Here is a 24,869-nt window from a genome sequence, read left to right as displayed (position 1 = left end):
CCTTGGCCTTGGTCTATCCACTGAAGCCTAGATAACAGTGATCTACAATCACCCAAAATCCTGCAGATTTTTACAGTAATGAATTCCATGGGCAATACTCACCGTTGGGCCAGGAGGTCCTTGTGGGCCTGTGGGTCCATCTTTGCCAGGAAGGCCCTATAAAAGAGAAATATATGCAATTTTATTGGTTTTTTATATGTACTTCACGAATCTGTTCCATTTCATCTAGAAGATTTTTTCTTTTTTTTTCCTTTTTTTTTTTTTTTTTTTTTTAAATTAATAACTGGTGGTAGTGGTTTCTTAGAAGAAAATTCCCTTATTTGCCCTGGGCAGAGTTTACTTCTGAAAAGGAACTATAGCATAGCTGATATTTAAAAAAAAAATTAAAAAATCCAACTAGTCTCACAATACATCTGAAGTAAGAAGCAGCAATGCAAAACTCTTTGTACTGGCAATTTTCACCTCTGAGTGAATTTCAATTATAACACTGCTGTAGTGAGATAAATGAGAGCATTTGCTGTCAAGACTTCACCACCACAAGATGGGTTACACTTCTACATCTGTTCTCACTGGTTGCAACTACTCACAGTCCCACTGATTAAGTGCTGAAAGATGGCAACTGAGAGTCTATCTCTCTGCCCAGCAATACTGTACATATGTACTAGCTATCACCGAGGTCCTGATTCAGGAAGCAGCAGGAATGCTCATGTGGTTTACATTATGAACGTGCTTCAGAGCTTCCAGAAATGAGAGCCAAAACCTAAAGATAACTTGGAACTGGAAAGCAAGCAAATCATAGAAAAAAGACAGACCAGATGTAGAAGAAAATACACTAGTTAACAAAGTAGTCTTGCAAATTAATCAATATGCACATTTTGTATCCACATGCTATAAAGCATAGGTTTCTGACCAGCCTGGTGATAAGTCAATTCTTTAATTACTACACAGCCTAAAAAGGAGAAATATGATCTTATCTCTGGCTCAAGACCAGAATATGGAGGTAAGAGTAGAAGGAAAGAGAGGGTTTGAAAGTGTTTATGCTGACGCACACAGTAAAGAACATTCTAGGCCTCAGTATCTCATAGAGCTTCAGAAAAACAATTCATAACTTTTTTGTTTTGTACATTTTTTCTGAAATTTTATTTCTGACAGAGTTTCAGTGATGAACATAGTATGAAATACTAGCTTTATCTTTTACATAATCTGGAAACTATGATTCAAACCTGCTATCATATGGCATAAAAAAACTGGTTGGGGAATATTATCTGCCATGTATCTGGAAAGGATTTTTTTAAAATTCCACCAGAAGGGTGTTTCGATGATAAAATAAGCCACATAGTCAACTCATATTGTGTCATCTATGCATCCTTAGTCTTGATAAGGAAATACTTTCCTATTTCACAGTGTAGCCAGATGGTTCCTAAAGCTTCAAGGACCAAAGCAGCTCCCCTATCACAGTAAGAACTAAAGCAAATGTAACAGCATTTAAGCGGCATTGAAATAAAGATACTAGTAGTGTCTCTATCACAGTAGTTTTAAGACATATACAGAGAAAAGATTGCAAGCCGGGCTCAATTAAGTAAATTTGCAACGGAAAGTGTGTTCAGTCTTCAAAATTGGTGTTTCTAGAGGAAACAGAATGATATAAGAAACTTTGAAATGCATTAAAAATTATAAAATAGAGTTTCTGATATTCTCTGGAAGAAGCATTTAGTTGTAAACACTGTTTTGGAAAATTCAATGATAGCTATTCACAGTTTCATAATAACATGGAAGTCCCTAAAGGATAATGCAAACTAGACTTGTTTTTTAACAGTAAGACCTTCAGGAAGACTGATACCTTCATATTTACAAGTATGTTTCACTTTTCAAAGCAAAGATTTAAAAGCTGCATTTATTTTTGTTCAGTCCTAAAGCAGGATGAAAACTGGTTGGACCTTCTAAAGGACTTAATTTAACTAGGAGGAGGGAAACGGAGAGCTTTCCACTGACTTCTAGGATCTCGTGTGGATTCATACAAGCTTCTAAAGAAAAATAACGTGGTATGTCCCTCCCTCCTCCCGTCCAAGTCAAACAGTAGAACTAACAGTATGATCAGAACTACTACATTTTCTTTGAATATGTTTCACTCTTTCTTTCTTCTGATCAGTATTCTTGCTCTTGGCTGCTCAAGAATCATCTCCTGTCTATTCTCCTAGGATTCATTTTCTCTTGGCACTGTGTCTGTATCACTTGTCCACATAAAATTGCCTCCTACTGTATTTGTTAGATGTGAAAATTGCTATTTATAATTGAAGTCCAAGAGAGGTTGGGTTCAACAAGGAGCATGGCAATACCTATTCTCTCATGCAGGTAAAAGACCAAAGATACTTGTTTGTGCTGCCAACAGGGTTTGAAGATGATGTTACTCAGGCCATCTGATGGCCAGAATGGATCTGATGATACTCATTCTGAACTTGTGAGTAGTGAGCAGAGGGGATTAGTAGGTACCACGGAATTGGCAGGAGAACTAGGAATGTATTTCTTCTGGCTCTTTCTCCCATTATTTTTGGTCTGTGTAATGTAGAAGAAAATAGAGCACTGTGAGAATTCATGAAGTTGTATTTAGACTACTGAAGCCTTAAAGATGTTATTTACTCTCCCATTTATTGAAGTCTCATCTTTGTTTATCCATCTCCAGAATGACTGGGGGAATTGCATAGCACAACAGCACTTTCTCTCTGATGCAGTCACATCCAGGACAGGAGTGACTCTCTACACAGCCACTGAATCTCCTCCTTGGAGCTGTATGTCCAAGAGCAGGATGGGACAGATTTTGATGTGTGACCTCAGATGTAGGGCAGCCTAGAATCAAGATGTATATTATTTTGGAAGGTTAACTTAAATCAGTGCATATTTTGCTAATGGCATGAAAAACAGTTACGGAGAAACAGTGTAGCTATGACAGAATTTTTTATAAGGGGTTTTATTTGCCAGAATACAAATGGCATTACAGAATGTAGGCATCACCTAAATCCCAGTAAAATCTGAAGTCTGCTGAAGTCAGTGGAGACTGCTGCTGACTTCACTAGAAACTCTAGCTTTTGGTAGCCTGGAATTTGTTTGGGGTATTTGTGGAGAGATGAGTTTTGAAGTAGGACTAGACAGTGGCAAAACCTCAACTGAAGCTACTGAGCCCAGGCTTGAAGGATTTTCATGCGCTACCTTTAAATGTGTCTAAAATAACCCTGCAGCCTGGGACCAATGACTGCTTCATCCTTAATTTTTCTTTTTCTGATGAAAAATTAAAAAACAAATGTTCCTCATTTCAAGATAAACCACTGTGACCATCAGAGAAATACTACTAAACACTATCTCAGTGTATTAATCTGAGGTGTAGCTTGCGAAAGATTTTGCACCAGAGTGAGCTATTTTAAATTAAAGCTAACCCAGAAAAAGAGCGGGGGGGGGGGGGGAGTTTGAAACTTTGTTCAGAACACACAGCCTTTATTTAATCAAAATAGGCTAGTTCTGTCTTAACACACAATAATGCTGACTTAGCATTTCCTCTCTTCTTTGTGAAACTACCAGTGCTATCTACAAGCTGATAGTCTGAAATTATTTTACTACTAATTCTTTTATGTTCTTATAAAATATATTTCTTGCATATCTTTTGTTAATCAGTCATATTTCTCCTCCAGTACTTGCAGTGTGCTATTAAGATTAACTTCTGGAAGATAATACTCCTTTCTTTGTGTTTCTTTGTCCCCTTTGACTATGCCTTTGCTTGTAAATTAAACAAGTCCTTAGAGAAAAAGATGTGACACAGCTCATACATACATAACTGCATTTCTGTGGCTTTGTGGAAAAGAACCCAGGATTCCTAGGGGACAACAGGTTGAACATGAGTCATCAGCATGGCCCTGCAGCAAAGGCAGACAACCACAGTCTGGCTGTAGGAGCAGGTTCAGGAAGTGTTCCTTTGCCTCTATTGAGTGCTTTTAAGACTACCTCTGGAGTGCTGTGTCCAGTTTTGGTATCCCCAGTACAAGAAAGACTGACGTACTGAAGCAGGTCCAGTGGAGGGCCACCAAGCTGGTCAGGGGTTGGAGCACAGGATATAAGAAAAGAGGTTGAAAGAAGTGGGTTTGCTCTGCTTGGCAAGCTTATTGCTGTCTAAACTACCTAACGAGAGGAAAAAGAGGTGTAACCACTCTTCGCAAAGAGGGACAGCAATGGGACAAGAAGCAGCAGACAAAAGTGGAAACAGGGGAAATTATGATTAGACATTAGGAAAAAAATGCTACAATGAAAGTGGTCAAATAAATACTGTCCTGGATTGCCCAGAGAGATTGTGGAATCTTCATACTTGGAGGTGTTCAAGGCTTGACTTTAATATGGACCTGAGTAACCTGAACTGATCAGACCTGTTTTGAGCAGAGTGTTAGACTAGATGACCTCTGAAGGTCCCTTCTAACCTTAGTTCTATGATTCTATAAAACCCACTAAAACAGTGTGCATTTAAACTGCCTACTGGAAATGGCTTCTGATCTATGCTATCCCATGAACAATGTGCTGGAAGAGTTGTAATTGGCCCAGTCCAACACTGCCAAGGGGAATGATAAGCATTAGACTGCTCAAAACCATGTTGGGGCAATATCTAATTTACTAGTCTAGACACAGGCTTTGCGTTTCACAGCTGGTCTTTTTGCCCTCCTGCTCTGCGAGTAAGTTGAACAGGAGCCATTAGGAGTTGAAGAAATGTTTGAGACTGAATCATCCTCTTTATCATTTAGGGATATCTTACTGCAGACCAGTGTCTTCAAGCAGGGTAAGGAAGGTCAATGCTTCTAGACTCCAATCTAGCTGCAGCAGCTGAGCAAGAGAAATCAATCATTTGACTTTTCAACTCTGTGGTGCCACCCTTAGCAGACATATAGGGAAGCACATCCAACAGAGCTTCCTCCAGAACTTTTTACCTGCTAAATAAGAACGATGCCTCTTTACCAGGCAGAAGCTTGGCCAGGAGAAGACAGCCCTGGGCAAACCAGGTGACAGTCAGCAGTGACAACGTCACAGGCACAGGAGATACAAACTTGGGATTCAGAATGATGGAGATCCCTCCCTACATTGTGTCATCAAGCAGAGCATGCTTCCCACTCAGGATGATATACTAGGATTCTCTTGTCACAGCTGTGTAGAACTGCCCTCTTGGGTGGCCTGCACTTTGCAAGAAATAACAGGGATTGCAATTTTGACCTGACCTTGGTTTGTAGCCATGGACATATGGGAAAGGGAAAACTTTTCCCCCCTCTACCTACACATCTCAACAAGGGTCAGTCCCAGTCTCCTTCCAAACTTTATACTCTTGGCTGAAAGAGTATAAGCACAAGAGAGTCTAATTACTGTCTACATAGTCACCAGAAACATGATGTCAGTTTGGATTCTCTCTTATGTGCAGTTCAAGCTATATCTTTCAACATGATATGCTTGGGAGAGTTGGTGGAGAAACAGATTCTGTTCTCTTTAGTAAAACCTCTCTATACTGCCAGCTACAAATATAAAAACACAGCAAGAGAGGACACCAAACAACCACAGCCCCAGCCATGAAATAAAAAGAAAGCATTTTGTATTTTACAAAATCTTTTACGACACTTGTTTATAACTGGAAGCTGATGAGAGGGGAGGGGACTGTTCCTCGTGTGGAGTCTGAGATGTACATTTAAACCAGTTACCAGACAGGTATAAAATTTTATCATGCATATTCAGAAAGTTTGCGTTATTATCAGAGAACACATTTTTTACTCTGATTCAACCTTCCCACGGTATTTTTATTACGTCGCACTCTTTTTCATAGGGAAGGTATTTCATTACGAAAATGATCTTTGCATGAATTCACACAACTGGCAGCAGAGATGGTCTATCTCTTAATGAGGTTCTAAAAACCAAGAAAAACAAATAAACTAGGGACTAAAAAGAAGTTCAGAAATATAAAAAGAACCTTTATACATTAATTGTTGAATTAAAACATTAAGAGGAAAAAAAAGACCTTTTCTCAACTGATTTAAAAAATAAAAACAGAAATAATGAACACTAGAAATCAAAACAAAAAGGAAGGAAAAAGAACTGTAAAAGTTAAGTGATTCCAACTACCAGCAACTGGAAGGAAAAACCTCCATTCCAGGACTTCTTGGGTCTAATATCACATTATCCCCAGTTCAGCAAAGCTCTCACAGATCTCCCAATATGTATCAGTCCCATGTTTACCTCCCATTAAAATCAGTGTGATTTAGCCATCTGTTTAAGTACTTTACATCACAGGTACCACTATAATTAAAATATTTCAATGAACAATAAATACTAAAGAGGAAATGATAGCTAAGCTAAGAATAACATAGAAAATCTCAGTTCTAGTAGTATAATAGCTGCAAAACAGTTTGGCATCTTGGCTAACAGGAGGAAGCCCAACAAAGGGAACATTATACAAAAAGGCAATTTACTTCTCAGGAATTTTCCAGTTCCCCTTTGCTGTTGCTGTAGTTATGCCCTTTAGAATTATGCCTTTCTCAAGCACTGGGCCTCCAAATAGACTGCGGTGAAATCATTGGTTTGAATCTTTACCCATTAAAAGCAATTTTATGTTGTCATAACTTCACAGGAATCAAATGAGTTACAACACCATAAAATTAGTATAACATAATTATTTGTTGCCATAGAAATAATCACTGCCGGACAATATTGCATAAAGGTCGTACAGAGACAATAACAGGCTAACAGACCTAACTTTATGAGATCTAGGTTATTTATCCAGCTCCTTTGATTAATACCAGAAGAAAGTGAACACGTGAACAATTATTACCATATCTATAAAAAACGGCAATTTGTGTAATTGCCCTACCTTATTATAGACAACACTGGGGTCTTCTACAGAATAAGCAATGCATGATCTTTCCAGGCTGTATCAAAAGCCTTTGCTGCACTAGTCTTCCTGCCAGCTTTTCTCAGAAATACCATCTCTCTGCAACAACCTGCTGACTTCCACATGTGGGAAAACTAGACCATTTCTGAACCGCTGGCTGACATCAAGACATAACTGAGGGCATTCACTACTAAATATAAAGTTAGGTACAGAATAAAGTAAAAACACAGAGTTCTCTTCTCCTTGAATTGCAGGATGCTCAGTGTCCCTCGTGATCAGGAATGCTGAAAGAAGAGGCACACTCACATGTACAGCATCTAGCACCAAGTCACCTCAGCCTAACTATGACCAAGATTAGACAGCAGAGTAGGAAAAATCCAAATGTCCATCAGGCTCCAGGTCTTTATTAACCTGAAGATGAACAGGTGACACAAAGCTTGGGGAATTTAAAGGGAAAAATTCCAATGCAGTCAAAAAGACATCTTTAAAAACATGCAAAAATGAGCTTCCATACAGAAGAAAGCATCACAGTATTATAAAGTAGGAAAAGGAATATATTTACCTTCTTATTTCACCACAACTTAATTGAAAATTAGAAGGCTATTAATCTGATTAGAAGGTTATTCATCTGATGATAATGTTGTGTAAGTCTTTATCTTAATAAAATTACTTTCTTTTCTTGATTTTAGAGAAAAAAACATCTATGCATTGCCCAGATTCTCCAGTAACTTCAGTGGAAACTTCTATACATAAATATATGCCAATATTTATATTCATAATACTGAGCTCAAATACACATTTCGCTATAGGGATTTTTTTTATAACAAGGTCCAGATTTCTCTGAAGTTCAAGTTACATTAAAATATCCAAAAAAGGATCATGAATATGTAAATCTTGTTCAAATGAAACTGAAAAGTCATATTTAATAAACTTCTGCTGTAGACAGTAACCTAGTATTATGCTAACAATAACTTTCCAGTGACTGCCTAATAACGAAACAAAAGTCTCCCCCAAGGAGACAGGGAGGAGGACTGATAGGTTTAACTGTACACATGAATATGAAAATTTTTTTACTGATTCCTAGACAGACTGTAAGTATCTTCATTTGTTCTACCAGAAGCAGAATAAGGTTAACTAAATTTTGATATTATTCTATACCTTCTCCTTATGTCACCAGTTTCTACAGGTATTGTTTTACATTCAATATTAAATCCCCTTGTAGTTGTCTCTGTCATTAATTAACTAGCTAGAAAGCAAATTTAGATCACTGCATTGGATTGCATGCTAATTATATACCATTTAACTACCATCTAATTTTAAATGTATAAGCAAATAGACTAATTGGCAGTGCTGGACACAAGTGATATCTACTCCTATCAAATGCATTAAACACAAACATAGTGCATGGCTCCCCATTACTGGTCTAGTATTTCTCAACCCAGATCTAGCAGATGGAAGGATACCCCACTCTATCTTCGACCTCTCTGCTGATTGGCACCGAGATATAGGTCTCCAGAAATGATAGAATACAAGTGACATATACTATAATAAATCAACCATGCTGGGAAACATACCCATTACGGAATGGAAACTCTTAAAACAAATGCAAAACATGTTCATTTTACCTTACCCTTTGACCTTGAGCTCCATCTCTTCCAGGTGAACCTGATGCTCCTGGGACACCCTAAGCATTATAAAGGGAGGGCAAATGATGAGATCAAATTAACAGAATCCAACTAAATCACTTTCCCGTGAAACTGTATGACATGCTTCTGGATAAATGTTTTGGATAAATCAACTAGGGAGGTCAATAATGGGTGCGGCCATAGAAAAGATTCAGTAAAGAAAGTATTTCTGTGAAATGAGAGATGGTTAAACACACACTGTTAAAATGCACAGGCTTCATACCACCTCACTACAATCCTCTGTTAAGAACACTGATAATTCCATCAAGTCAGGCTTCCTCTGCCACTAAACCGAAAAGAGCTTGATTTCCTACATCATTCCAGTGTCACATCAGTGTAACTCCACTGCACAAGATCAGTACCTTAACCTAAAAATACAACTGCTATTTCTCTCTCTCATTGCTAAAATGAAGTCTGTTACCATAATGCTTCAAGTCAGTGCAACAATATCAAAGGGGAAATACCTTCCTGAGCAGGACTACAAGTTACATCCAGCAGTTGCCCATTGTTCATATGAAATGTCACTCTGGCTCATGAAGGCTGCAGAGCAGCAGTCTGGGACCATTACTGCAGTGGTCCAGAAGGCTAACAAAACTGATGTATGAGGAAAGACTGTATGAGTTTACTATCCCTAGTATATATGAACAAGAGGGGGGAACCTGGTAACACCCAACAAATACTGGAGGGACATAATCAGCAGAAGAGGAGCATCTAAAAAGGGAAGAGCAAATGATCCTGAAAAGCAGCAATAAGTTGGAATGCAATCTCCAAACTAAATACCAGACACCAAACTGAGTACGATTCACTGAATACTACAGCTTTTTAAGATGCTGATCTTGTGAAAGATGGCATCAAAAAGATTAAGTGCCTGATCTGTCCTCCTAGATAATTCCAGGAGGAATTTAATGGGTTTAAAGTGAAAAAAAGCAGATGCTAATTATCCACTGTGTAAGCAGAAATCTAAGAGTGGATAGTTTTTGAGTCTGTGGAGACCCAATTTCAGTGTTAAACAAGGTCAAGAAAGTAACTGGTTCTGCAGGCCCTGAATGATTTGGTCACTGCACACCAGCATACCCTAGATTCCTCCTGATTCTAAACCTCCGTTCAAATTCACCCTAATGACACACTTCTCAGCAGTTTTTAATATGTGTCCTAAATTCACAATGCTGTCAATTCAACATTCAAACTTAATAAGTGACAGGTTAAACAATAACTAAGGGAATACCTGCAGACCAGGAAAACCAAGATCTCCCTTCTCTCCCTTTTCACCTGGTGGCCCCTGCAAATTAAGAATCACACATAGTAAACCAAATATATGGTTACTTTCCTATTTTTAATATTCCTTTCAGCTTCTTTAGAAAAAAACAACCAAGCAACCAATAAGAAAACAGACTATTTTTCCTGCTGAAAGCAAACCTACAGACTCTGTTTGCAAAACTGTAAATTAAGAATTTACAAATATAGAAAATAAAACTAATTTTAAAATACTTCAGAATTAACGTGACAAAACTATAGCCGTTATGTTACAAAAAAGGTAGTTATTTTCTTTTTTCCTCAAAGGAATCTGTTTCTCTTCAGCCCTCAGTATTTCCTATAATGATGAAACCAAGGGATTTCTATGGAAACTAGACATGTTTCTACAGTACATACGCATGACAAAGATCTACTTTTCTGATAATAAACTAATCTTAATTAAATTTTATGCAGAAACACAATTTCTCTATCAAGTAACTATTCTTATAATTAATGTATTCTGTATTATTCTGATGACAGCATCATCAAGAATATACAGTTCTGGTAAATCACTTCATTATATTGTACAGCAGTATCATACAGACTGGGTAAAAAGAAGAAAGTGTATTATACTGTTGTAAATTTTGAAAAAAAGTCTAGCCGAAAAAGATATGTATCTACTACCTTTCAAGGCTTCTGTGTACCCATCTACCAGAGATGTATATGAAACAAGATTAGCACTACTGGTTCATTATTCTACCAATGTATCTTTATGATGAAATTCTGAGCCTTATTTCACAACAGCATTGCAAACTCCAGGCCTAATCATCTCCTCTGATGATAGACTCTGTAAGTGTAGTGAATACTATTGCTTAATTTTGGCAGTGAATATGATGTTCTTGCTTGGGTATACCTTTCAAGTTAGAACGGATCTGTGATGAGCAATACCACAATCAGAAAAAGATAAAACATTAACATTTTGGCTTGGGGCCATGCTACAAACCCCCACTGCAATTTTTTTCACTTGTCTCCAGGCTTGGATGCTAATACCTGGGTCATATTCAACTTGCGATCAAATCCTTCCAGCTAACTAAGAGTTCAGATCCAAATACAAACAGGAATGTTGGCACTGAACCCACATCCACTATAGGTCAAGCTCAAATCTGTGATTTCACCTCAAATGTTGAAATTCAGATTCAGATCAGGACACCAAAAGATATTTCAGTCTAGTCTAAGATATGTGCTGTTCAACACATCACAGGAAAGAACCTATTGATTTTATAAGTCTCACTGGAAGCCCTTGAATAGAAAGTCCACTGGGTCCTTGTGGTCCTGGAGGTCCTTGTGGTCCAGGAACACCAATTTCACCTCGAGGTCCATCTGGTCCCTAAAGTAGCACAGGACATAAGTTAAACTCTTATCATATGGACAAAGGCAGCTTCTGTTTGAAGAATTAAATACCAATAGACTCAAAAACATCTGAAATATGGGTTAACATTTCATTGAGCAGTTAGGGTTCAATTTAAAACTGCCTGGTTCCTTTATAAATACAAAACAATGAAGATTTATGCTGTGACAGCAGCAGTCTGAATTTTATATCTTTTATCAAGGAACAAACAGGACAAGCAATTGTTATGAAAAAAGACACACCAAACGCCAATGGCATTTCACTATGCTTTTTCCTCAGCGACATCAGACACAATCTGGAATTAATTTCAAGGTCTACATGCAGCAGAGAGAAACCAAGAACCTGTGCCTCTGTCAACTGTAAAGTGATGTACAAAATACCTTTGGACCTGGATCACCACGATGACCTTTGGCACCTCTGACACCTGGACCACCCTGTGAAGCACAAGCACAGGACTTGCTGAAAACCAAAACTTTCAAATAAACAAAAACGAAATCCAGAGAAGCCCAAACAGTTTTTTCTTGTTCCCGAATCAGTGTTTAAGAATCAGTGAATATCCTGTCCATATCCTTCCACTAAAGTAATTAAACTGAGAACATACTTAAGCGTGGCCATATGCAGGAACAGATTTAAACACAGATGTGACTACTTTCTAGAGCCAAGAATGCACACCACGTAAGCATCAAAATAACACTGAAAGCTACCACAGGGATGGAAATGTATACATGTGGTCACAAGTTCCCCTCCAGTTGCTGAAACCTTCTGCACATCTTTCTGTTCTCCCCAAGATCTCCACATTGTTAAAGGCTAAGTTTCCAATGACTCAGGAGTATTTTTCAGCCAGGACAACTCCAGGATCTACTAGACATACCAAGGTTTAATTTAGAGCTAGTCTTAGGTAAAATACTCTTTTGCCCATTTTTCTCTTTTTTGCTTTTTTCAGCGGTGCCTAAACCTTTTAATCATTTATTAACCAACTGTTGCCTTCTTTACTAGCATCATCTGAGACACTGGAGTTGCATATATCTATGAATGGCTGCCATGAACATGTTTTGCACATTACATGATGGATGTACTTTGTCCTCTAGGACAGCACAAATAAAGATTTTTTTTTCCCCACTTTTTTCAGATCAATTTCCCTCTTACTCCACCTGAGTATATTGCTTAATTTCTTGGGATACAAGCTTTACAGGGATTCTGCCCTTCTTTGTACTCAAAAAGGACCTTGTACAACTAGGCTCCATAACTGAATAGTGTTCTTTAGAGGCTATAATAACAACAAGTACTTATAAAAATAACAGCAGTTACATTAAAGATGTTCTCCTGGTTTTGGCTGGGATAGAGTTAATTTTCTTCCTAGTAGCTGGTATAGTGTTATGTTTTGGGTTCAGTATGAGAAGAATGTTGATTACACACTGATGTATTCAGTTGTTGCTAAGTAATATTTAGTCTAAAGTCAAGGATTTTTTAGCTTCTCATGCCCAGCCAGCGAGAAGGCTGGAGGGGCACAAGAAGCTGGGACGGGACACAGCCAGGGCAGCTGACCCAAACTGGCCAAAGGGGTATTCCATACCATGTGATGTCATGTCTAGTATATAAACTGGGGGGAGTGGGGGTGGGGGGATTGCCGCTTGGGGACTAACTGGGCATTGGTCGGCAGGAGGTGAGCAATTGCATTGTGCATCACTTGTATATTCCAATCCTGTTGTTATTATTATTATTGTCATTTTATTATTGTTATCATTATTAGTTTCTTCTTTTCTGTTCTATTTAACTGTTCTTATCTCAACAAGTGAGTAAGTGGCTGCGTGGTGCTTATTTGCTAGCTGGGGTTAAACCACGACAGATGTAAAAATAGAAAACATGCTTATCAGATTAAATGCATATGTAGTATCTATGAGGTTTTAAATAGGAATGCCAATAACAGAAATGTTTGGAAGTACCAGAGTACTCTTGCTCTTCAGTGAAGGTATCATGATACAGTCTTCATATGTGTGATCACAGAGCAGTTTTCTACTCCTTTTCCCAGTTCCTTCAGTCTTCTCACTTCCATCCCACAGCTCTTTGGCCAAGACCCATTCCATCAGCTCTGACCCTAAAATCTCATCCCACGCTCTCCACAGAACTGTGTTCCAGTTGCGAGTTCCCAAATTCCGGGTCCTCACATCTCTGCATTCCAGCCCAGTAGCTTCCCTCTGCCCTTTCTCCTGCCTCTCCCTTTCTCCTACCTCTCTCTCAGACTAAAAATTTCTATGTAAATGCTCAGCAAAATAACTGCAACTTTTTAACATAAACAAAATCACAGAGTCTTCTCCCATTTTGTTCTCAGAAACCGATTACTTTTTACTGAGTAAAGATATATATTTAAAAATAGCCTGATGATGAGCTATTAAACTGTATGCTTCTGGATTCACACTGAGTTCGGTACACTTGTCCATGTTTTAAACCCAGTAACATTTGCTTGGTAAAAGCACAAGTTCCAGAAAACCATTGATTTAAGTTGAAGACATCACAAGAGCCTCCCCCATTTCTCTAATAAACTCATTTTGGAGGTTATTTCCTAGCACTACTAAGCTTGTGTGACTAATTAAAGATTTTTCATTTCTTTGGCTTCTACTTTGAGCCAGGAATTCCTGCTATGCCTTTTTCTCTTTATTTTAAATAACTTCTGAATAGCCAACGCTTTCCCCCAGAAACAGTTCTTAATCAATTGTTATCAAGTCACCACTTTATTTCTTTTTAATAGTTAAAACCTATGAAGCACTGAAAGCTTTTCATTGCAGTTAAACTTCTCCAGTCTTCCAATAATTTTTATCTCCTTCTTCATCTTCTCTAGTTCTGCAACACTCCTTTCAAAATGCAGGCATCAGGTTTGTGTGATATCTTACTTTTACTTTGCGTGGGGAACTTCAGACAGGATGCTCAAATTCTGGCAAAGATTAAGCCATAAAAACAGTATCCCATAATGAAATCTGCCAGATGATCTTAACTTTAAATGATACTTTGTCTTACCCAAAATGACCCACTTCCTAAAAGAGTTTAAAAAATATTTCCAGAGATACTATCCCAAACAAATGGAAGCCTTTTATTTGGAGTATTTGAATCTAATTTCTAAAACTGGCTACATGGTAGAATCCTGATCCCTTAAACAGAGAAATCTTTGGCTTAGAGAAAAGTCACATGACATTTTAATGACTTGGAGCAGTATTGACCAGACATAGCACATGTGACTTTCTGACTTTTGGTTGGCGCAGAGATGAATGCTGAGTTTATTCTTTTGCTCTGCTTTTTCCTAGGCCTCTTACTTTTTTGCAGAGCTATGCCATCTAACTGTCTGGCAAAAAAAGTATCACTCCTAAGAGGCTGAGTTCCAGAATCACATACTCCCCTGCTAGGCAGTGATTTTTCTGCTTGATTTTAAGCCTTCTCTTGCATGGCACTATGCTACTCAAAATATTGTTAATCCTAAATGTAATAAATACAAGTACATTACATTACTGCTGGATTAAGCTTTGGCAATCCCTGACCTGTATATGTTTTGAACTATAGTAGCAGACATCCTTCCAGTCAAATAATTTTTAAACATTTTTCATTTTACTGTAAAATGTGGTCAAACTACTCAATTTCAGTTTCATTTTTGTGTGAACCATCCCATTGTCTTTTTCACAGAACACAAATTGGACACCTGTATACAGAAATTAAAACCTTAATCCATACTTGATTTATAACCAACACTCAAGCAGGAGAACAGAATACTTTTTCCTTGTTCAAGATACACCTCTTCAGTGAATTTTTTCCTGAGTTCCTTTTCAAGTTTTTGTACCAGAGCTTGAAGAACAGTTCTTGCAGAAAGATTAACCTCTGAGTTTTTACTAGGATAAACGTCTGCTAGGATCTATTACATGAATGTCTTCTGTGCAAGTTAATTTTGTTGTTGAACATGTGTCTCATGTAATTTGCATACTTTAACCTTTTCAGAAACTTATTTTCCTTCGCATTCTTCACTGGCTCTTTCTCTTCAAAACATGCTCTTGGAGCATACAGGACACAGCATGAGCAGAGAAACACACATGTCTGCACGCAGGGGACTATTTGATACAGTTGACTACAAACCTGAATAAAACCTTACCGGTGGTCCAGGAGGTCCAAGGGGACCCTTACTAGCTTCTGAACAGGAACAAGCATGAGGAAGGGCAGGGCAATTTTCCTCATCTCTCTAAGGAAAAATCAAGATAGGAAGAGAATGATGTCCAAAACTTCGATTCAGAAGTTAAGAATTTTATGCATCTAAGACACAGTACTGTGTGGATGCCTCAAAAGCACCTACTTGATTTAGAAACATACATCACACTGACTTTCAATAGGACAAGTAATCCAAGCAGACTTGGGCTTTTTTGAAAACTCTTAACCATTCATTTCCATTAAAACATTTGTCTTAATAAAGGGGAAAGTAAAAGGTAAATTCTACAATTATTGAAAGAGGTTTCTTACCAAGCCAGGAAGCTCACAGCATTTGTCTCGATTGGCCCATGAGGTAGCACAAACAATGTCAAACATCTGTAACTGCAACTGTTTCAAAACAAGGGTGATGTACAGGATGAATGTTAGTTGTAAGATCAGCGCAAAATGGAGCCATCAGCAAGAAAAGCTACCTTAATTCAAGCACTCAGATTAGACAGAGGAAAGGCTATTGACTTCGAGCAGCTAACCACAAATACTGTAACTTAAACAGTAAAAGGCTTGTGTTCTAACCAACTTGTCTGAACTATCAGGCATTATGTCGATTGAGCAAGCTGTTCACAGTTAAATGCTGCAGGCATTTGTTGGATTATCCCCACCTCCTTGATTAAATTCCTGACTTTGCCCAATGGTACCTCCCAATACTTTTTTCTAGCAAAGGAGGCATCAAGAGACAGGCAAAAGAGAGCTTAGCTTCTCAAAACTGAGTGATTTGTCTTAACCCACTGGTATGGTGCTCAGATTTTATCTGGGACAAGGTCTCCTGTAGCCTATTACTTACACTGGAGCTGAGCCACAAATAATATTTATCATCTTCTCCAGTTTTATTTTACTTTCGAATATGCCCACTGTTATCCATATTATCCCTAGGCAACGAAAGTTTAACGATGGTGAAAAGCTTGCTCAACACATGACAAGATTGGGAAGAAAATTCCCACCACAGGTCTGGGAACATGGTTTGGACAAGAATTTAATCTACAAGAACACACACATTTGGTAAAAAAAAATGGATGCTAGGTACTCAGAAACAATATACTAAATAGGACTCAATGGTAAAACCAGTTGTCTCCTTTACAGCCTTGAACTGAACAAAGGGGTCTAAGAGAGATGAAGCTTTCTTCTGTTACTATTTCTATTCTTTTTCCATGCATTTTTTATGTGCATACTGAATAGAGAGGGGAATGGAACAGAACATCACATTAAATTAACTCCGCACATTAAAAAGTGTGAGGAACTGCTAGAGATAGAACTCTCTTTGGTTTTGCTCCCATTATTATTTTCAGTGGCATTATTTTAACACTAGAACAGAGGAGTGAATTTAAAGACTTTCTTAAAACTGCATTGCTTCTAAAGCTGTTAAAATGAACTACATATGTGTACCTTCAGTTTTGCCTTATTTTTTTTCTTATATAAGTCAATTATTATATTTTAAACAACAGAATACTTTCATATACATAGAAATTCTTCTTATCTGCCAGCAGAGCAGCTGATTTGTAGATATGCTGTACTACAGATGCAGGCACACGTGAGCTGGCTCCATGCTAAACACCTTAGACAGTCGAAGTGCAGCATGAAAGCAGCTTTTGGACGCTTGGTTTGGCTCCACAAAGGTCTATCCTAAGTCCAAGAAGTCTGTATCCCTGGCTGCGTCAAATGCAAGCTGGCTCCAGGTGCAGCCACCTAGATGCCTCTTCGCTACACATCCCAAAGCTACTAATTCCTCGAGGACTCATTAGGTGAGCAGAGTAGCACATGAACATACTGCTCTGGGACTCTGAATGACCCTGGGCATTTGCATGATCCTACACTTAAGTAAATAAGACATCCCAGAAAAGGAGTGCAGAAACGCCTGAGCTGGTTGTGCAGCAAGCAGCTTAGGTTCAGAAGTAAGCACTGCTGCCACTTTTTCCATAACACAGTCCATCCCAAGCTGTTCTGTTATCCGGAACAACTGAAGGTTGACAGTATTGGCTAAATTTATGCAGTCCTACACAGGCGTGTATATGCATTCATTTTCTCTGGATTAGACAATCTAGAGATCCATAGCAATAAAGCATGTTGGTGTAAAATAAAGAGCAAATAGACATTCCCTGAATTGCTGTATTCACCATCCAAATGTTGAATGACTCAGTATTCTTATTTTAAAGTATTATGTGGGTTGCTCTGACTCAAGCTAAATAACTAAACAAAGCTTTCTTTGCTACCATTAAACATTTATTCATAATTCTCTATATTCACAGTGATTTTGCTTTCTAAATATCCAGCCATGCAAGCAGAACCAGTAAGACAGAAAAGTCTGCCCATCCTCATCTGATCAGACTACAGTTCTGCAAAGATTTCTCATGACCAGATCACATCACACATTACTTTTTTTAACAGTACTTATACACAGAGGTAAACAATTTCAACAAAAAGGAAACATCAATAAAGAGAAGGTTTGTGATTGTAAATAAACAATGTTTTAAAGCTGGACTTTTCATTAAATCCCACTGAACAAATAAAGAACATTACTTGCCGCATGTTGCAGTCAGGTTTCATTGCTCTAGCTGGCTAGGTTGTCTAATCCAGAGATGCCTTACTATTAAGGGATGTTAAAAGGGCTAGGCACCTTTAGCCCAATCCTCTTTTTGTCCTTTTTTTATCCTATCTATCTCTATTTCTGCCTGTTGCACACCATACACATCAATGGGAAAATAACTATTATACAATTATATTCCCTCAAAATTGAAACATTTTGCAAAATGCAGGTGATTGCACTGGATTAATTTACATAAAAAACCTCACTAAAAACATTCTGACAATGTTAAACTGTTCCATGTGAATAGTCAGAACAAAACATCCACAATTTTATTCCAAAATAACTGCCTGCGTGTTTTTCTCTAATAAGCATCTCTAACAGTAAGATTAAAGCATTTCATGAAAATACAGCTAATGAAAAAAGAACTTTTCAGAACTATCAACAAACACCAATTTTCATACCAATTCAAAAGAATTCTCAAAACATTTTACGAAAAGTAATTTTTGTTGTATGCATGCCTTCATGAACCTCTTAAAACTGTGAAGATACTGGAATGGAATAAATCCCAGTATTCTATTTCCAATGGTGGCACAAGTGATATCTAATGAAGCTCAAGGGTGTAAGTCATACTTCTACCTTACAGTCTACTAGCTTCCAATGTCTTTCAGATCAGGGATCTCCTGCCCCAGATTTGTTAACAACCAACATTTCCCTTTCATTCATTTGTCTAGGCTTCCCTACAATCTATGTAATTATTTAGCACCCACAAAATTTTATGGCAAGGAGCTGCACTGATCTATTACCTGTTGTGAGAAGAACCTTTATCCTGCCTCCTACTAACTTCCTTCGATGTCCTCTAATTTTTGGAGTAGCGGAAATTAACTCATTCATGCCTTAAATGTGACTATTCACGCAAGTTCTACTCAATATGAATAAAATGTGCAGAATGAAGACTTTGAAGAATGGTATTTGGGTGCTTTCTTGACCTGCTTGTAATTTAGTATATGTGGTAATACTTGAAGGCAGCTAAACAGTACTATGGAGTAAAGAATTTTTGTCTTCAGCTACACATTTGTAGTCTTACATCAGTTTTACAGTTCATTTGCACAAAACCAAATTTTTCAGTGAGTGGGCACAGTCTGACTTATCTTTTATAGATTCCTGGGTTCTAACAAAAGACACCATTTCTTTCCACTTCTTTACAAAGCCTTCTCTAATTCCAAGATATCCTAAGTTTGCCTTTTTCTGTTTCTATTGGAATGCGACTACAAAGGTTTCTCTGTGTAATTGTCTTTACAGGCTTGATATAATTATTATCCATAAGTTTGAGGCCTAAAGGCTCTTTTTTGTACACAGAGATATATTCTGAGGGCCTATTTTTTACTAAAAAAAGAGTATTTCCATACAGTAGCAAGTAAATACATATTTGAAACCTCATTCCTATTCAAATCAAGCCTTGAGTTCAAAGTTCACATTCTCTGCTAACCTCATTCTAGGGTCAAGAAAGTTCAAAGAAAATTAGCAAACAGTACTGCATAGCAAAGAAGCCTTTCCAAGATCATCGCCAGACTGTCAATTCTTCTTCAATAACTAAATGTACCTGAAAACCCAAACAAACCTTCTTAATGACATCTGAAGCAAAATGGAAAGACTCCCAAAGGTTGCCATGCAAGCAGAATGATCAATTACTGCTTCTACGAGAATAATCTCAGAGGAATGAAAGAGTACTTAATCTTGGGGACGATCTTTCACATTTAAAATATTTTATATTCTAAAAGAACTGGATATAGCAAGACAGGGGGCTTGGGGGCCATCTGTGTCAAACCAGTTCAATTATTTAATGAACAGACAGTGACCTTGGGGGCAAACAAAGAGTAAGAGGGAATAAGAGACATGGGTAATAATTATCACTCAAAACAAAGTTTAAGTGATTCCAGGCAAAAGAGCTACACACTGTATCACTCTGTGTCATGAAGTTTGAAACACAAGTCCTATCTGAATGTATCGACTGTGTTCACATATGTGTTTGAGAATAACATTTGAACAATGATGATCTAGTGTCATTTATTAAAAGAATCAAAACCAGATTTTGCCCAAGTTAAGAACTATTGCAGGCTTTTGCAGAATTTCTGAAATGCTGGAACTTTACTGTTTCAAATATGAGTTCACTCTGCTTCAACTTAAAACTAACTGCAAAGATCCCTAACACTTGTTTTTAGGATATTTTAAATGGTTTAAAGATTTTTGTTCTTGTTCTACTCACTGGTGCAGAGTTGTCTCTTGGTCCTCTGGATCTGACCATTCTTCCCAGCACTTCTATGCCATCAGAACTAATATTCCCTGCTGCATTAATGGTCTTCTCACTCACTTGCTTGCAGTCAATAATTATTTTGGCCGTAGTTTTGCTGATAACAACATGCAACTAAGAAAAAGAAAAGATGTTTTAACATACGAAGGAGCACATAGGATATGTTAATTGCCGGGGAAAAGGGGGCATTTTTTGAAATGAGCTCCTAACTCCATGTTTGCTAACAAAACTCGGAGAATAATCCATAGCAAATAATCTAGATGACCTCTAGAGGTCCCTTCCAACCTGAATTATTCTATGATTCTAATCTGTTTAATGAATTTAGCTTATTTTTCTGCTTATGACATCTGCATACAAATTGGCACCTTACATAATTTATTTAGTAAGAAAATAATTTATTCCTGACAAAAGATCTACACAATGTTCGTATACCACCCAGATCCCAAACAACCCTTGATTTATGTGGTCAGTAATGACTCCTGGGCCTTGTATGATCCTGCTACATAGCACTGGAATTCACCAATACATATTTTATAGCCACCTGCGAAAGCCAAAACTAAACAGTAAAATTTAGCCTGTAAATTATACATTAACCACACAGCAAAACCTTTCATAGTGAAGTTTTTACAGTGAAAAGAATCAAATCACATCAAACACAGTACAGAAAAGCAGAGCACAATAACAAAGTTACTTCTTTCTGCTGACCATTGCTGATGCAGCAAAGACATTCCCAGCAGAGAGGACAATCCTAACCACAAGCAAACTCTCAGTAAAGCAAAGAAAACAGCAAGGGGGCGGGGGGGCGTGAGGGGAGGCGAGGAGAGACCTGATGAAGAGCTGGTAGAAATGCAGGATCTGCTCTATACCAGTACACTATGTGGAGATCAGAGCCCAAAGTAAGAGAATGTCAGGAAGGAGTCCTGAAGCTGCTTTGCTTTGGGCTCAGCTGGAACTAAATAACTGAAAAGCTGCAATGAATTTGGTGTCCTGTGGCTTTCAAACACATGTGTAGCAAGGATCATCATTCAAAATGCAGAAAAAATGCTTTAAGAGAAGAATTTGGTAAAGCCTCATATACTCCTCCAAATCACAACTTAAAAGAGTCAGAATTAGACCCCAGCTCTGACCCACCTTCCCTTTCTCGCACCATCAATTAAAAAGGAAGTACAGAAAAGTTACGGTCTGTAAATACTATCCCTCAATCCACAGTCTCTTTTTTTTTGTTTAGGAAATATGCAAACATCAGGAATAAAAGTGAAGAACAGAAGCACCTTCCACAACAAATATATGCTATGATCCCAGCACTACTTCATCTGCTTTTGGAAAGAATGTTACAAGTTCTCTAACAGCCAAGAAAATTTCGACATGGCATAGCCCTTAAAATATGTTTAAAAATAACAACTCTGGTTGAAAGAAGGATAATTTTTTTTGCTGGACTTTTTCTTTCCATTTTGAGTGACATTTCCAATCCAAACCTTAAAAGAAAAAGCCAATGTATTTCTAGATTACTTTTCAAGGCAAGTGTTTTAAATTGACTTGAAAATACAGGCACAAAGCATGAGATGAAAATTGATCACATCAGCTTCAACATAAAAGCTATGATTTGTTTAATGTTAATTCAATATTGCAAAGAGACTTAAGACAGTTTGGTAGATGATTCTGAATATGCAAAATACATTCCTTTTGGCAGCAGCTGACCACATGAAAGAAGATTTCAAAACATGAAACACTCCCAAACCTTTATTCAGAATGCTTTTCTTTTTTTCCTGTTACCACTACTAACCTTATGAAAACTCCCATAAAATATCTTTCTTATTTCAGGACCTTCAAAAGTCACAGTTTGAAAGTCTCCTTTGTAGTCGTAGTTAAAGAAAGTCAGGGTTTTACCACCATCTGTGTGAGAATAAAAATAAGGGCTCCGTTAGAGGAAGAAAAGGCCGGATACATTATTTAAAAGGGTCAATTTTGTGTTTAACAAAGACAACCAAAGATGTCAGATGAAATGTTAGTAAAACACATTCATAAGTGATACACTGACCCGGAAGTAACAAGTTATCTCGGAGAAATGTTCTTTCCTGGTTTGACAAGGAAGGATGGGAGTCTACCTCACCCATGTCTACCTGATCCTACTCTCCACTAGTTCTCTGTGGGACTCGGACAAGAAAGGGAGGCACAGATCCTCAAGGTAGCTAAATGCCTAATTCCCACCTATTTCAAGGTGACTTATCTAAAAAATTCTAGGAAAGATAGAAAGATAAGTACTAATAGATCTCTTTTAAAATTGGCAGCTGTAAAGAACAGCTATCAGAGTATCTATATGTTTTCAACAGTGAATATGGAAATCTTCTAAGTTATAATCCCTGTTTTACAGTTATGGAAGTCAAATCAAGTAGAAATGAAAAGAATCATCAAGAGTTAATGTCTCTAGCTCTAAGTCTGCTATCCACCAGCCTGCATTGCCTCTACGTATACCGTACTGTCACTACCACTGGCATATATCAAAATAGATTCTATTAGAACCAGATTCAGAGCAGTGGAAATTTTAAAAGCAAATGAGTAGCTCTCTTACATGAATTTACATCTAGAACAGCTCTTTGGATTTCAGCATCATTGCTCTCAGTTTAGAGCAGCATATTCAAAATTTGACTCTACCTCCAAATTAAACTCAGTTAAATTAAATCTAAAAAATATCCATTAGACACTACCACCTTCCAGATTCAGATAGTTGTTCTGGCAGCAGATTCAAACATTGGCAATAATAAATATAGACACAGAATGAATCATTCATACAGTCACTGATAAAATACAAAATACATACTATCTAAAATAACTCCAACCAGTGGTTCATACTCTTCATTTAAAATCTCCCAAAGAGCAAATGGCTCCTGAGGTGTGTCGGGAAGTATACGAAAGAGAAACGTAATGGTATAATCAGAAGGAAGACCTTCAGGATGCAAATACCTGTTAAGAGAAATAATGTCTTTTAAACTGAAACGAACTTTAAATTTGGTGATTTACTCACCAGATGTTTACTTAACACACTTTCTCACTTTCTATTACTCTATATTTCTTTGGAAATCAAGACTGAGAAGCAATATGAATAAGTGTTTCCAAAATCTACTCAACTTGATAACTATCAAAAGAATGCCTATGAAGAAAGGAGAAGTTATCTTTTCCCTTGAAATGTATAAAATTGCCCTTATTTTTATTTTTATTTTTTTAATTTGAAGATCAAATTGGAGGTCAGTTTGAAGTAAAGCTGAAATTAATTATATTAAAAGCTTTTTAAAAATCGTAGCAACTCACAAGACCTTTGCTATTGTCTGGTTTAACAGACAATGAAAATAGAAGTTGCTTGGAAGACCAATCTCAACAGATGTATCCTTTGTCATTAAATCATCGGTAATGGATAGAAATTAGGACTGACAGAGACTGTTACAGGAAGCTTTATATATTGTAGGGAATGTAGTTTATACATTTCAAAGCCAATATGTAAGAAAGTGAAGTCAAAACAGATCACACATACAGATATACAATCTGTTCTCCTAGAATTTTTGCAGAAGAGAGAAGTTTATGATATAAAAGAAGTATGTCATTTTATGCCATTTCCTAAAATTTGCTATTTAGTACTTCCAATTTAATTTAAGCTTTCATTGTCAAATCCCAAAGTGGGACATTTGGACAAGTGCCTGAAATGACTGACAGTATTTTGAAAATGTTAATTAGCCTGATTCTTTAAAATTACAGTAAAGGGATCGGAAAGAAGCCTGAAGAGGTTATTTAATCAATTTCTTTTCCCCAAATATGATCCATTGCTTCTAAAGTGTTTCTGGCACATATAAGATATATAGATATGAATCATGCTGGAAAAGGAGTTAAATGTGATATATAATCAATATATTCTGCACAGTGTCTATAGATGATCAAAGGTGATGTTACACTGCACATTTCCCATAGAGAAAGAGAGAGGCAACTCAGTAGGTACAAGAACAAAGCTTTACAGTATGCCCATTGTACAAAGCAGAAATGAAAGCAAATTCAATAAGCAAGGTGGGGGAAACACAAGGTTTGGGGACACAGAGCTCAAAAAGGAGAGTAACATTAATGACATTCAGTGCACGGATGAGATGACAAAAACAAGTGGTATTATTCAGACATACCTGTAGATCATCAAGAGAAAGGTATTCTCTGAACCATGAAAGGGAGTGAAAGCCTAATGAAGCAGTAAGATTAGGCTGGAGTGGCAGCTAGAGAAGAGCATATAAATGCAGCAGATCCAATTAGAAAGAAGCAGAAAGGGAAAAAGAAGTGAGAAATGCTATTCCCTGGAAATTCCAGTCCAACTAGACCCAGGAGGAAACTCAACACGGAGAATGAGAAACAGCTCCAAGAAGTATAGCTCCAACTGGAACACAACAGGATAATCACACAAAAAGACTAAGATGACATCTAATATAAACCTTAAAAGTAATTTCTCATTGTTTTTCTTTCTTTTTTATCTCAGATAAAGAATACTTTTTGTTACATCTTCCCGTGTTTAATCCAGCAGGGCTACTGCTTTTCTCTGGTGCCACTTAATA

General features: G+C 37.4%; 1 protein-coding gene across 7 annotated transcripts in view; it reads right to left on the bottom strand.

Moving 5' to 3' along the window:
* Positions 1-24,869, bottom strand: part of COL14A1 (collagen type XIV alpha 1 chain) — a 125,102-nt gene that overhangs the window by 18,473 nt on the left and 81,760 nt on the right. For all 7 annotated transcript variants that reach the window (XM_075023869.1, XM_075023870.1, XM_075023875.1 and 4 more), the window contains exons 32-41: positions 23,108-23,250; positions 22,073-22,182; positions 20,245-20,403; positions 15,716-15,793; positions 15,354-15,440; positions 11,605-11,658; positions 11,108-11,203; positions 9,809-9,862; positions 8,529-8,582; positions 103-156 (exon numbers count right to left, since the gene is read on the bottom strand). In XM_075023869.1, coding sequence (XP_074879970.1) covers positions 103-156; positions 8,529-8,582; positions 9,809-9,862; positions 11,108-11,203; positions 11,605-11,658; positions 15,354-15,440; positions 15,716-15,793; positions 20,245-20,403; positions 22,073-22,182; positions 23,108-23,250 — 889 coding nt within the window. The remainder of the gene's footprint in view (positions 1-102; positions 157-8,528; positions 8,583-9,808; positions 9,863-11,107; positions 11,204-11,604; positions 11,659-15,353; positions 15,441-15,715; positions 15,794-20,244; positions 20,404-22,072; positions 22,183-23,107; positions 23,251-24,869) is intronic.

The sequence above is a fragment of the Buteo buteo genome, chromosome 3, assembly GCF_964188355.1.
Source record: "Buteo buteo chromosome 3, bButBut1.hap1.1, whole genome shotgun sequence".
Classification (NCBI taxonomy): Eukaryota; Metazoa; Chordata; class Aves; order Accipitriformes; family Accipitridae; genus Buteo; species Buteo buteo.
The sequence above is the reverse complement of the archived record's forward strand: the minus strand, read 5'-3'. Positions and strand labels throughout refer to the sequence as shown.